The sequence below is a fragment of the Dermochelys coriacea genome, chromosome 1 (assembly GCF_009764565.3).
Source record: "Dermochelys coriacea isolate rDerCor1 chromosome 1, rDerCor1.pri.v4, whole genome shotgun sequence".
NCBI lineage: Eukaryota > Metazoa > Chordata > Testudines > Dermochelyidae > Dermochelys > Dermochelys coriacea.
The window spans coordinates 272,447,862-272,461,920 of NC_050068.2; the positions used below are offsets into that span (position 1 = coordinate 272,447,862).

The 14,059-nt window shown below is 43.2% G+C and overlaps 1 protein-coding gene across 1 annotated transcript in view; it reads left to right on the plus strand.

The window, feature by feature from the left end:
- Positions 1-2,707, plus strand: part of DCN (decorin) — a 51,848-nt gene extending 49,141 nt beyond the window's left edge. Inside the window, exon 8 of the mRNA XM_038411819.2 lies at positions 1,135-2,707. Coding sequence (XP_038267747.1) covers positions 1,135-1,329 — 195 coding nt within the window. The 3' untranslated portion in view covers positions 1,330-2,707. The remainder of the gene's footprint in view (positions 1-1,134) is intronic.
- Positions 2,708-14,059: the final 11,352 nt, after the last annotated feature.

Consider the following 14,059-nt stretch of genomic DNA (forward strand, 5'->3'; position numbering starts at 1 on the left):
TTAGTATTTGGGTTGTAGTCTCTTATTCAGCTAGATACTTAAGCACAAGCCTAATTTTAAGCATATGAGCAGTCACAAATACTTGCCTGAAGTGTGGCATGTGCTTAAGTACCTTTCTAATTGGGCCCTTAGATTAGAAGTGACACAGCTTTATTTGACCAATCTTCAAAAGTTATTAGCAGGGATCCTACAAAACTGTTTGCCATGGAAAAACGTGGAAAAAGCACAGACTTTGCATTTTTACAGAGAAACTTTAGTTTTTATATTTGTGAAAAAATAAAAACATATACAGTAGAACCCCATTTATTTGACCCTCCATTATGCAGCTCTCCATATTAACTGAAGAGGGGCTGTCAACTGTGGGCAGCGGGGATCAGGCTGTCAGGCCTGTGCGGCAGGGCTGAAGCTCTCCAGATTATCCAAATTTTTGATTACCTGATCTGGCCCCAGTCCCAATTAGTTCAGATAAACGGGGTTCCACTTTATCAATAAAGCATTGCGTTCAATATATATTGTACCTAGGGAAACTAAAGTTCAGCATTTCATTTTAAGTGTGGAAAAATTTGTCTTTTTATGTTTTTTTAATCAGATAATTTTGTTTTGTTTTTTAAACACAGAAAACTAGGATTCCTGGTTATTAGCCATGGCAAAGTTCAGTTAAATTTGTAGGGCTTGTCTACACTCCCTACTGGATCGATGGGCAGCGATCGATCCAGCGGGGGTCTATTTATCGCATCTAGTCTAGACACAATAAATCGACCGCCGAGCGCTCTCCCATTGACTCTGGTACTCCAGAGCGAGAGGCGCAGGTGGAGTCGACAGGGGAGCATCAGCTATCAACTTACCACAGTGAAGACACCGTGGTAAGTAGATCTAAGAATGTTGACATCAGCCATGTTATTCACATAGCTGAAGTTGAGTAACTTAAATCGATCTCCCCCAGTGTAGACCAGGCCTTAGTAGCTCAAGAAAATTAGCATAAAGTATCAAATGAAAATGTATTTAGAGGAACAGGTGGATTACTGTGCCGTCATGTACTGTACAATGTTTACTGATGTTCTGAAATATCCAGATTAGTTATGTACTTTGCCATATTAGTTTGATTTCTCACTAAAACAATTGTATATATTTCAGGTAGTCTACCTTCATAACAATAAAATTGCTTCTGTTGGCCCCAGCGACTTTTGCCCTCCTGGATACAACACCAAAAAGGCTTCTTATTCAGGTGTGAGTCTTTTCAGCAACCCTGTACAATACTGGGAAATCCAGCCATCTACTTTCCGATGTGTCTATGAACGTTCGGCAATACAGCTTGGAAATTACAAATAGAGCCATAGAGATGGAGCTCGGTTGTATTTCAGCTACAAATACCTGTTGTCATAAGCCTGTTTAAAAATTGTTAACAATTAAAGCCAAATACTGGAAACTTCACTGAGTGGATATCACCCATTGATGTAAAATTACTGATTCTTTATAAGTGTATGAGACAAAACACAACATCAAAAGAATTGCCAGCTGTACTCTATTTAGACTTATTTCAGCCTTCGTTTTGCCAGAATGCTTTCTCTGGTATCTTTCAGTTAGCTGAACGCTACAGGTTTTCACATTCCATTGTATATGAGATTCGGGGTAAATATTTGTCAAATCTTTTGATATTAAAAACAAATGATAATGATTGAGGGTTGTTGGGTTTTTTTGTTTTTTTTTTTGGTTTTTATAGCCACTCATGGAAATTGGTAGAGTAAAAAGGAGATGAGACTCTATTTTTTTTTCTTGGGCACAGTTAGCCCCTTTAAACTTAAATCAAGCCCTGGAGGTTTAAAAATATCTGCTATAACATGTTTAAAGCCTATTTCTGAATGTATCTATTTAGCAAAGGCAATATAAATTGTTGCTAATGTCATTATTTTGGTAAAAAAAATAAAACAAACTCATATTGTATACATATTTCCTTTTCTAAGTGTTTACAAATCTACCTGAGCAATTCTAGTCAAGGTTAGCAAATAAGAGTTTTGTTGGCCTAAAAAAATAAATAATTGCAGTACAAGACATTTGTCATATATTCCTGTTCTTCACTACTTTTGGATCATGATGACTACCATTATCTGGGGCGAATCCAGCACACCTTAATCACATGAGCAGTGTCATTGTCCTCACTGGGCCTACTTGTGAGAGTGAGGTAATTATGATTTAGCCTTCTATATTAATCCACTTATAGATATAAAATCTAAAAACTTCAACATTCTTCACTGATTCTGTATTGTACACTAGTCGACTCTCTTCACTGTTTTCAGTTTTTAACTATTTTTTTAAAAAAGTCAAGTAGAGATATGCAGCCTGCCTATCTGAAGAAATGGAGGTATTTGTGGGTCTTGGAATATCAGCTGACTCATACTTCTGGGAACAAGATTAAATCACTGGCCAGAGCTGGGACATCATTCTTGGAAACCTCTTCTTCTTCTAAGAGTGGTTTAAAAGCAATCCATGTATTTGGGTTCTACAGTTGGTCTGAGAGGGTAATAGGCATGGCAAAGGAAGGCTGCACATTTCTACTTCCATTGTCTACAAAGTTCTTTTTATACTCATTCCAGTTGTCATGGTAAAAGAACCTTCCGAGGCCACTTAATTCTCCAAGTCAATCTTTTCAATTTGTAAAACTTGTATGGCTTTTATATTAAAGAATGCTGTAATACAGGCAAACTCCCAATTCCTCGTCTTTATTATGTAGGTTATGTAATCGAAACAGACAAATTGTCAGAATTATAATCCTGGATGGGTCCACAAAACTAAAAACCTTCTATACTCAATGACAGCTAAAATGAGCACACATTGTCTCTTATTCCCCAAAGAAATTAGAAAACAAAACAAAAAAACCCACTTTCCAACACAGCAGTCTTCTACAAATTTATTTTCATGAGAAAGAAAATGTTCTTTTTGTAGCTGTCACTACTGTAACTAGCAGAAATGATAAAGACCCATAATATTCATAAGAGATGTGGACAGAATTTACTAGCATACTCATTTCATGTCTTTTCCATGCATTCAGTCAAATAATCTCCTTATTTAATTCTGGATATCTGGGAGTTTTAGATCAGAATCTTTACACGGCCTGTCATGTGGCAGGATGTCAGTCACCAAAGTAATTTTTTTCTATAGGAGCTTTTGGGATATTTGACATAATTCACTGGGGAGAAGCAGTGTAGAAAACTACAAAAATAGCATTTCAGCAAAGACTACAAGTATCTTCAACAGCCATAAAGAGTCCACACAACCAATATGTACATTGTTTAAATAAATGGCCACAACTTTTATTAATGTATTACTTAAACATTTAGATCCAAATATAACCAAAACGTTCCATTTCTCCCTACCTGGCAGTAGAACTAGTCCAATGCAGTACCTTTCTTTCATGCTGTGGTCATATGTCTCATTTGGCTGAGATCCTGTTATGTGGTAGATATGTGGTAGATTCAGTCCATACTTTCCCTCTGTGTACAAGGAACTGGGTCCTTACAAGTTGAATGTATGATCAATGTTAAAGCAAATGCTATCCCCAAAGACTACATCCCTCGTACGATCCAATCACTGCTAATATAATGTGGTCTCACTGCCTCTCAGACCTGTTCTTTAAGTTGGAATAAATGAAGGCTATGATAATACACCCTCACTCTATTGGTTCATGCTAAATTAAAGCTGGTCCAAAATGAGACAACACTTGAACACTTAACTGGTGTATCATCAAATATATGCAAAAAGAACAGGAGTACTTGTGGCACCTTAGAGATTAACAAATTTATTAGAGCATAAGCTTTCGTGGGCTACGGCCCACTTCATCGGATGCATAGAATGGAACATATAGTAACATATATATATACAGATAAGTTGGAAGTTACCATACAAACTATGAGAGGCTAATTAATTAAGATGAGCTATTATCAGCAGGAGAAAAAAAAAACTTTTGTTGTGATAATCAAGATGGCCCATTTAGACAGTTGACAAGAAGGTATGGGGACACTTAACTTAAGGAAATAGATTCAATATGTGTAATGACCCAGCCACTCCCAGTCTCTATTCAAACCCAAGTTAATGGTATCTAGTTTGCATATTAATTCAAGCTCAGCAGTTTCTCACTGGAGTCTGTTTCTGAAGCTTTTCTGTTGCAAAATTGCCACCCTTAAATCTTTTACTGAGTGGCCAGAGAAGTTGAAGTGTTCTCCTACTGGTTTTTGAATGTTATGATTCCTCATGTCAGACTTGTGTCCATTTATTCTTTTGTGTAGAGACTGTCCAGTTTGGCCAATGTACATGGCAGAGGGGCATTGCTGGCACATGATGGCATATATCACATTGGTAGATGTGCAGGTGAACGAGCCCCTGATGGTGTGGCTAATGTGATTAGGTCCTATGATGGTGTCACTTGAATAAATATGTGGACAGAATTGGCATTGGGCTTTGTTGCAAGGATAGGTTCCTGGGTTAGTGTTTTTGTTGTGTGGTGTTTTTTCTCCTGCTGATAATAGCTCATCTTAACTAATTAGCATCTCACAGTTTGTATGGTAACTTCCAACTTATCTGTAGATAGATAGATAGATAGATAGATAGAGACAAAGTTCCTCCTCTACCTTGATGGGTCTTGTGCTTATTGGCAGATTTGCTCGCCTTGGAGCTTCATGGCAGCCCTGAGCTTGGCCGTTTTTCTGAACCCACAGTCCAGGTTGACTCCTCCTGTGTTTGACCAGGAGTTGGGAGGTTTGGGGGGAACCTGGGCCCGCCTTCTACTCCGGGTTCCAGCCCAGGGCCCTGTGGAATGCAGCTGTCTAGAGTGCCTCCTGGAACAGCTGTGCGACAGCTACAACTCCCTAGGCTACTTCCCCATGGCCTCCTCCCAACACCTTCTTTATTCTCACCATAGGACCTTCCTCCTTGTGTCTGATAATGCCTATACTCCTCAGTCCTCCAACAGTCTGCATTCTCACTCTCAGCTCCTAATGCCTCTTGCTCCCAGCTCCTCACACGCGCACCACAAACTGAAGTGAGCTACTTTTTAAACCCAGGTGCCCTGATTAACCTGCCTTAATTGATTCTAAGAGCTTCTTGATTGGCTGCAGGTGTTCTAATCAGCCTGTCTGTCTTCATTATCTCCAGAAGATTCCTGATCGTTCTGTAACCTTCCCTGTTACCTTACCCAGGGAAAAGGGACCTACTTAACCTGGGGCTAATATATCTGCCTTCTATTACTCTCCTGTAGCCATCTGACCCAACCCTGTCACATATCCCACCCCTCTGCTCAACACTACGGGGTTGGGCAACTTGGGACATCAAGCAGTGTACTCGTGACAAGCCATCTGCATTGCCATGGTGGCTTCCAGCCCGGTGTTGTATGGTGAATTGGAAAGGTTGTAGGGACAGGAACCATCTGGTCACCTTTGCATTCTTCTCTTTATTTCGCTGCATCCACTGGAGGGGTGCATGGTTGGTCACAAGGGTAAATCGTTGTTCCAGAAGGTAATAACATAGTGTTTCCATGGCCCATTTCACAGCGAGGCACTATCTTTCAACCACAGCATACTTCTGCTCTCTCGGGAGGAGTTTCCTGCTGAGGTAGAGGATTGGGTGTTCTTCATCTCCGACCATCTGCGATAGGACAGCTCCCAATCCTATTTCAGATGCATCTGTCTGTAAAATGAATTCTTTGTTGAAGTCTGGGGCTATAAGCACGGGGTTACTGCAGAGGGCTGTCCATAGATCCATGAATGCTTTCTCTGTGGCATCTGTCCACTTCACCATGTTTGGACCCCGGGCTTTTATCAGGTCTGTCAGGGGACTCGCTCTGGTAGCAAAATGGGGAATAAATTATCAGTAGTGCCCCACCACACCCAGGAATGCCCGGACTTGCTTTTTCCAATTTGGCCAGGGCCAATTTTGGATAGCATCTAGATTGTTTAGTTGGGGCTTGACCATGCCCCTTCCTACAATGTAGCCAAGATATTTCGCTCGGCTAGCCCTATAGCACACTTGGCTGGGTTGGCTGTGAGGCCAGCACATCTTAGCGTGTCCAGAACCTCTTCCACCTTTTCTAAGTGGGTTTCCCAGTCGGGGGTGTGAATAATCACATCATCCAGGTATGCCGCTGCAAAACTGGTATGGGGCTGTGGGAGCTTGTCCTTCCAGACACTGGAAGGTGGCAGGTGCCCCATGCAGTCCAAAAGGAAGAACAGTATATTGAAACAGACCCTCTGGTGTACAGAATGCTGTCTTTTCTTTCGCATCTTTGGCAAGGGGAATCTGCCAGTATCCCTTTGTTAAATCAAGGGTGGTCAAAAATCGGGCATTGCCCAGGCGGTCAACTAACTCATCGATACGGGGTATGGGATATGCATTGAATTTGGATATCTCATTCAGCTGGTGAAAGTCATTACAAAACCTAGTGGTGCCATCAGGTTTGAGCACCAACACAGTCAGGCTTGACCACTGACTGTGGGACTCTTCAATGACTCCCAGCTCCAATATTCTTTTTACCTCTGCCTTGATCTCCTTCCTTTTTGCCGCTGGGACCCGATAAGGCCTTAAAGTTACCTTTGCCCCAGGGTCTGTGATAATGTGGTGATAGGCTTTGGTGGTCCGACCTGGTTTGATTGAAAACACATCCTGGTATTGGTTGATCATCTCAGTTACCTCCTTCTTCTGGTTTGGTGTCAGATCAGTGGATATCCTGATCTGCTCCTGCATGTTATTTCCCTGGATCGGGGTCTCTTGGGCCACTACACACACCTCTCGTTGGTGCCAAGGCTTTAACGGTTAATGTGCTAAATTTGTTTTTGTTTCTGGCGTCCTGGCTGCCGCACCTTGTAGGTTACTTCCCCCACGGGTTCAACCACCTCATAAGGCCCCTGCCATTGGGCCAAAAGCTTGCTTTCTGCCGTGGGTACCAACACCATCAACCGATCCCCTGGTTGGAACTGTCGGATTTTTGCCTGGCGATTGTAATGGGTTTGCTGGGCCTCCTGCGCCTTTTCCAAATGTTCCCGTACAATAGGGGTGACCCGGGCTATCCGTTCTCGCATCTGCAACACATGGTCAATTATATTTCTCCCCTCATTGGGTTCCTCTTCCCAGATTTCTTTTGCGATATCTAGTATGCCACGGGAGTGATGTCCATATAATAATTCAAAGGGAGAAAACCCAGTTGAGGCCTGAGGTATCTCCCAGATTGCAAACATAAGGTAGGGTAATAGGGTGTCCCAATCCTTCCCATCTCGACTTACCACTTTCCTTATCATTGCCTTGAGGGTTCGGTTAAACCTTCCTACCAGCCCATCGGTCTGCGGATGATAGACTGAAATTCTCAGGGTATGTATAAGGAGCAGCGTACAGAGGTCCTTCATTAGCTTTGACATAAATGGGGTACCTTGGTCTGTTAATATCTACTTTGGTAGCCCCAACTCAGGCAAAGATCCCCACCAACTCTTTAGCTATCATTTTAGAGGCCGTGTTCCGCAGGGGGATGGCTTCTGGGTAGCGAGTAGCATAATCCAGAATGACAAGTATATATTGGTAGCACCGGGCTGTCTTCTCCAGGGGTCCCACTAGGTCCATGGCTATTCGCTCGAAGGGGACCTCTATGATGGGAAGGGGTACTAAAGGTGCCCTCAAGTGGGGTCGGGGACTGTGCAGCTGACAATCCAGGCAGGATGCACAGTACCTCCACACTCCTTCATGTACTCCGGGCCAGAAGAATCATTTCAGGACCCATGCCAGGGTCTTCTCCACCCCCAAATGCCCCCCAAAAAGATAACTATGGGCCAGACTTAACACAGCATTCTGGTGTTTTTGAGGTACTAGGATCTGCTGTACCTTCTGCCCCTGTACTGGTGCACCCCGGTAGAAGAGATTCTTCTTCATTATGAAGTATGGTCCTGGTCCCTGGGTTTTCCCTTCCACAGGGACCCCATCTATTTCGATCACCTCTTTCCTAATGTTGTCGTACCTTGGGTCTTCAGCCTGGTCCTGTCCAAAACTTCCTGTCTCGTGGCTAATCTGCCTGAGATCTAGGAGGCCAGTCTCTGCTGCCTCTACTGGTTCAGAGGCGTTAGGGTGTGGGTCAGACTCGGGTGCTTCTCCCTCCTGGGTGGCCTCCTTTTCAGCTGCTTGGGTCCGCCTACCTACGAGAGCAACCCTCTAGCTTTGGGCCAGTATTCGGGTTCCCAAGGCCTTAGCTGCCCTTCTTTCCCTTTTCATCTTTCTAACCTGTCTGGGAGTGGAGAACAAATTTGGGGATATTTCAGAGAAGATTGGGGGTTGACAGTCTACTGTGGATGCCTCACTAACTTCAGGGCTTCCCTCTTTCTCCAATTCCCCTACCGGGAGTAAGTCTCCAAACCTTGGGAAGTCCCTCCCTATGAGCACCAAATATGGGAGTTTAGGGACTACCCCTGCTGCTACCTCAGTAGTGTTCCCCTGAATCTTGATTTTTACTGGGATGGTGGGGTAATAACCAACTGTCCCATGGACGCATGTTATCCCCATATGCTTAGCCCACAGCAGCTGACTACGCTTCACGAGCTTCCCCGAGACAAGCGTGATAGCACTCCCTGAATCAACCAGTGCCGTGGTCTCTACCTCATTTAGCTTCACTGGTCTGATGTACATATGTGGGGTTAGTGAGACAAGGTGGATTAGGGATTATGGGTCTGCCCAGTTCCCCAGGTTACACTGCATAGGCTTCTCAGCATTGGGACACTGTGCAGCTATGTGTCCCCACTCTCCGCAGGCGTAACATCTGTATGGAGCCCTAGGCATTCTCCAGTCTCTTGGTTTGGGCAGTCTAACATCACAATCCTCTTTCCCCTCAGTGCTCCGATTCTTTGTGGCTTCTGGTGGGCCTTCAGCCCCTCTCTTTTTCCACCTGGGCTCTCCTGGTGGCCCAGTCACCCGAGCTCTAGGGCTTGGTGCTGCTAGTTTAACCCGGGGTACTTCTTCCTTAACTGGTTGGGTCAGCTCCCTCGCCGTCCTTTGCCTTTCTACCAGTGTGACAACCTCGTTGTAGGTGGGGGGTTCATTCTGGCTTACCCAGGCACGAAGGTCTGGCGGTAGTCCTCTCATGTACCGGTCGATGACCAGAACCTCTAGTATTTCCTCTGGACTCTGGGACTCAGTTCGTAACCACTTTTGTGTGAGATGAATGAGGTCATATAATTGGGACCATGAGGTTTTGTTTTCCTGGTACCTCCACTCATGATATCGCTGGGCCTGCACTGCAGTCATTACCCCAGATCTGACCAGGATCTTTGCTTTCAGCTGGGGGTAGTCTGCTGCAGCCTCTTCAGGCAAATCATAGTAGGCCTTTTGGGCCTCCCCATATAGGAATGGAGCGAGGATGCCAGACCACTGTTCTCAGGGCCAAGCCTCCCGCAGGGCTGTCCTCTCAAAGGCCAGGAGGTATGCCTCTACATCATCCTCCCGCGTCATTTTCTGCAGCCAGTTGCTGGCCCGCATGATCTGCGTCCCATCATGGCCATGGTTCAGCTCTGTAAGGGCATTTACCCGGTTTACCAGTTCCTGCAATATAGCCCGGTCTTGAGCAGCCTAGTCCATCAGCAGGCGATTAGTCTCTTGCTGCAGCCGCACTGCCTCCTGTTGGGCAGCTTCCTGGACACGAATAGCCTCCTGCTGGGCAGCCGTGGCTTGTATCAGTGCCTGCACTACCTCCTCCATTGTGGTGAAAAAAAAATAGACCCTCTCCCCTTTTTTTTTTCCCCCAAACACCCTCCTTCTTCCGCCACGCTGTGTTCACCAAATCCCACTTCTAAAACCAGTTGTGACAAAGTTCCTCCTCTACCTTGGTGGGTCTTGTGCTTATTGGTGGATTTGCTTGCCTTGGAGCTTCACGGCAGCCCTCAGCTTGGCCGTTTTTCTGAACCCACAGTTCAGGTCAACTCCTCCTGTCTCTGACCAGGAGTTGGGAGGTTTGGGGGGAACCCAGGCCTGCCCTCTACTCCGGGTTCCAGCCTAGGGCCCTGTGGAATGCAGCTGTCTAGAGTGCCTCCTGGAACAGCTGTGTGACAGCTACAACTCCCTGGGTTACTTCCCCATGGCCTCCTCCCAACACCTCCTTTATTCTCACCATAGGACCTTCCTCCTCATGTCTGATAATGCCTATACTCCTCAGTCCTCCAACAGTCTGCGTTCTCACTCTCAGCTCCTAGTGCCTCTTGCTCCCAGCTCCTCACATGCGCACCACAAACTGAAGTGAGGTACTTTTTAAACCGAGGTGCCCTGATTAGCCTGCCTTAATTGATTCTAACAGCTTCTTGATTGGCTGCAGGTGTTCTAATCAGCCTGTCTGTCTTCATTGTCTCCAAAAGGTTACTGATTGTTCTGTAACCTTCCCTGTTACCTAACCCAGGGAAAAGGGACCTATTTAACCTGGGGCTAATATATCTGCCTTCTATGACTCTTCTGTAGCCATCTGGCCCGACCCTGTCACAATATCTATCTATCTATCTATCTACCTATCTTTTATTATATGTTCCATTCTATGCATCCGATGAAGCGGGTGGTTGCCCATGAAAGCTTATGCTCTAATAAATTTGTTAGTCTCTAAGGTGCCACAAGTACTCCTGTTCTTTTTGTGGATACAGACTAATATGGCTGCTACTCTGAAACCTATCAAATATATGAACATTCCCAAACCATTGTACTTCACTGGCCAATGGCCCTACTGAGCCTACAACAAGCTGAAAATAACCCCATGTGGTTGTCAGCCTGCAATGAGGAAAAATTCTTTCCTGACCCCAAACCATTGGGAAGCCCAGCACTATTAAAGCACTGTTTTTCCATACAAATCAAAACCAGGTTGCCTCACATTAGAGGAAATGAAAAGAAAAAAACATAAAGCTATCAGGCAGAAGTAAGGGAGAGAAATGGGCAAGAGCAGAATGCCTTCTGGCAAAGCAGGACAATATAATCTCCTCTAACCCCTCCTCACCCCCAGCATGAGTTGTGAAAAGGTAAGGTAACCCATAGATAACCTTTGGGATTCAAGCCCACCAGTAAAGCAAGAAAATCCATGTCTCCATGGTGCAACCACAAGGCACATCTGCCTTTTCTGGCGACTGTATTCCATGGAGAGGTGGGTTATAAGGAAACACTATGATCCTCTCCTCAGGCAGACCTGCAAAAGCACATGATGTTATAGTGGAGTGCATTCTTAGAGAATCAACAATGAAACTATATGCTTACAATTGCTTTAATTTGCCATTTCAAGCTAGGTGAAACAGCAATACTAAGGGGAAAAAGTTTAGAGCCAGATCTTCAGCTGTTGGAAATCAATGTAGCTCTGTTGAAGTCAAAAGAACTACACCAATTTACACCAGCTGCTTATTTCATTCAAAAGTTTAATTAAATAAAATCTGGCCACAGAAATCTATACTAACCTCATTGTCCTTGCTAGTCTCTCTCTCTCTCTCTCTCTCTCTCTCTCTCTCTCTCTCTCTCTCTCATAGATTAAAGGAATAGCTATATTGAAAAGCTCTCTAGAATCTTGCAGTAAAAAAGTTGTAATAATATGAGTTAGAGATACAGCAGGCCTTTTGTATTATCAGACTCTAACAATGGTCATGAATCAGCAAAGCCCATAGGCACACACCTGAATGTGAGCACATGCTGAAGTGTTCTGCAGAATCAAGGCCAATGTTTCCTGCTAACTTTTCGAAGTGAGCTGTAGCTCACGAAAGCTTACTCTCAAATAAATTTGTTAGTCTCTAAGGTGCCACAAGCACTCCTTTTCTTTTTGCGAATACAGACTAACACAGCTGCTACTCTGAAACCTGCTAACTTTTGCAATCATGGTGCAAATATATATTAATTCATCTCCATTCATAAATTCCTGTATAACAGTTAATAAAAAATCTGTGTAAGAGATTGCTATATTCTCCCTTTGATTCATACTGAATCGGCAGTGAAAGCCTGAAAATAAGAAAATTGCTATCTGTTACTAATGTTCTTGCATCTTCCCAAATACTTATTTCAGTCTCTGTTGACAATACTGTAAATCTATTCCATTGCTTCTGTAATCTCCTTCCAGTAATTTTTAACTATACCTCATAGGTCTAGGATTTTCAGAAAATAGACACACATTCTTTCTTAGCAACAGCAAATATGAGCTGTAGCTCATGAAAGCTTATGCTCAAATAAATTTGTTAGTCTCTAAGGTGCCACAAGTACTCCTTTTCTTTTTGCGAATACAGACTAACACGGCTGCTACTCTGAAACCAGCAAATATCCACAGAGTGTTGCACTATGAATGTCAACCATAGTAAGTGGAGAGTAACTGAAAAGAAAAATAACCAGTTAAAGATACACAGTGTGTAGATTGTAAAGCCAGAAATGGCCATTATGATCAGTTGCAGAGCTGATTATTTTCTCTCAGAGTGCACCAGGTCATCTGCAGATGATGTAAACTTCCAGGCTGATATATAAACAATATCGACAGTTCTAGTCTCGGAGCCTCAGGAAAGGATCAACTCCAAATCCCTGAAGTCAAATCAAGATACTATACAGACCATGCTGTTCCAATTTCCAGCTTCTGAAGACTTTCTTTACTTCCCCTTTGATTCTTAGTCTGTGTCCAGAATCTTCCAATCTCAGAGTCTGGCAGCTGATCCTAGTCCCAAGACCTGCATGTTCTGACCTGCCAGTGAACCTTCTTTCTCATAATCTTTCTCTGTTTATGCTTTGTTTCTTTGCACAGATAATTTTAACTAGTTCAGACATGTTATTAGACACAAATTAACAGAGCAATAAAGAGCTAACTTTCTATTTTCGATTAATGTTAACTCTATCACTGTAATATCATTAAAGCAACCATGAAAGATTCCCAAAGGGTTCACGGTTGCACAACTATTCTGAGGTGCCATCTACCGACAGCGAGTGTTGCACAGTCTTTTCCTTACTCTACTTCACCTCCTGTTAAACCAGAAAAAAATTAAAGAAAAAAGGGCTGAGTAAAAGAAAAAAAGGCAGCAGTGACACAAATTAACATAAAAAGAACAGGAGGACTTGTGGCACCTTAAAGACTAATAAATTTATTAGAGCCTAAGCTTTCGTGGGCTACAGCTCACTTCATCAGATGCATAGAATGGAACATATGGTAAGAAGATATATATATACATACAGAGAACAGAGAAAAGGTGAAGTAAGAGGCTAATTAATGAATTAAGATTAATTATTATAGCTCATCTTAATTAATTAGCCTCTTACTCCACCTTTTCATGTTCTCTGTATGAATATATATATCTTCTTACTATATGTTCCATTCTGCGCATCTGATGAAGTGAGCTGTAGCTCATGAAAGCTTACTCTCAAATAAATTTGTTAGTCTCTAAAGTGCCACAAGTACTACTGTTCTTTTTGAGAATACAGACTAACACTGCTGCTACTCTGAAACAAATTAACATACTTATTCTGCTCACTGTGTGTTGACGTAATCAGAAAGCACAGCTAGGAAAAACTCAACGCCTTCTCAACACCTATGTTCAGATATTAAAAATCTGACCCTTGATCTCTATGTTCTTTTTTTGTCACCCAGGATTTTTCTCATTGTTAACATGATTTGCACATAGAAATTTGCACTGCAATCTCTGCTCTGACAGCAGGGATGAATTACACTCTCCGTCATTTCATTAAACATTAGCAGCCATATTTACCCAATGGTCCATGAGAAATGATTTCAGTCTTTCCTTCCCATTTTAAAGGATGAACAAGTGCATTAGCTGGCTCTAACTTGCTCACTCCTAGGTATCCAATAACGAGCAAAGAGAAAATAAAGCAGTCACATCACTGAAAAGCCAGCACAGCATTTGAGTGGGGGAAGTGTGGCATTAGGAAAGTGAACATTAAGTGCACCCTCTTTATGAACAAACATTTTTACACAGAAGGGGAAGTGAAATTAGTTGAGAAGCATGAGCCATAAAGACATCTAATTGTGAATGGAAGACATCCTCATCATCCCACAGGGTCAACTGGAACAGAGGAAGAGGACTGTGTGCTACCCCACTGG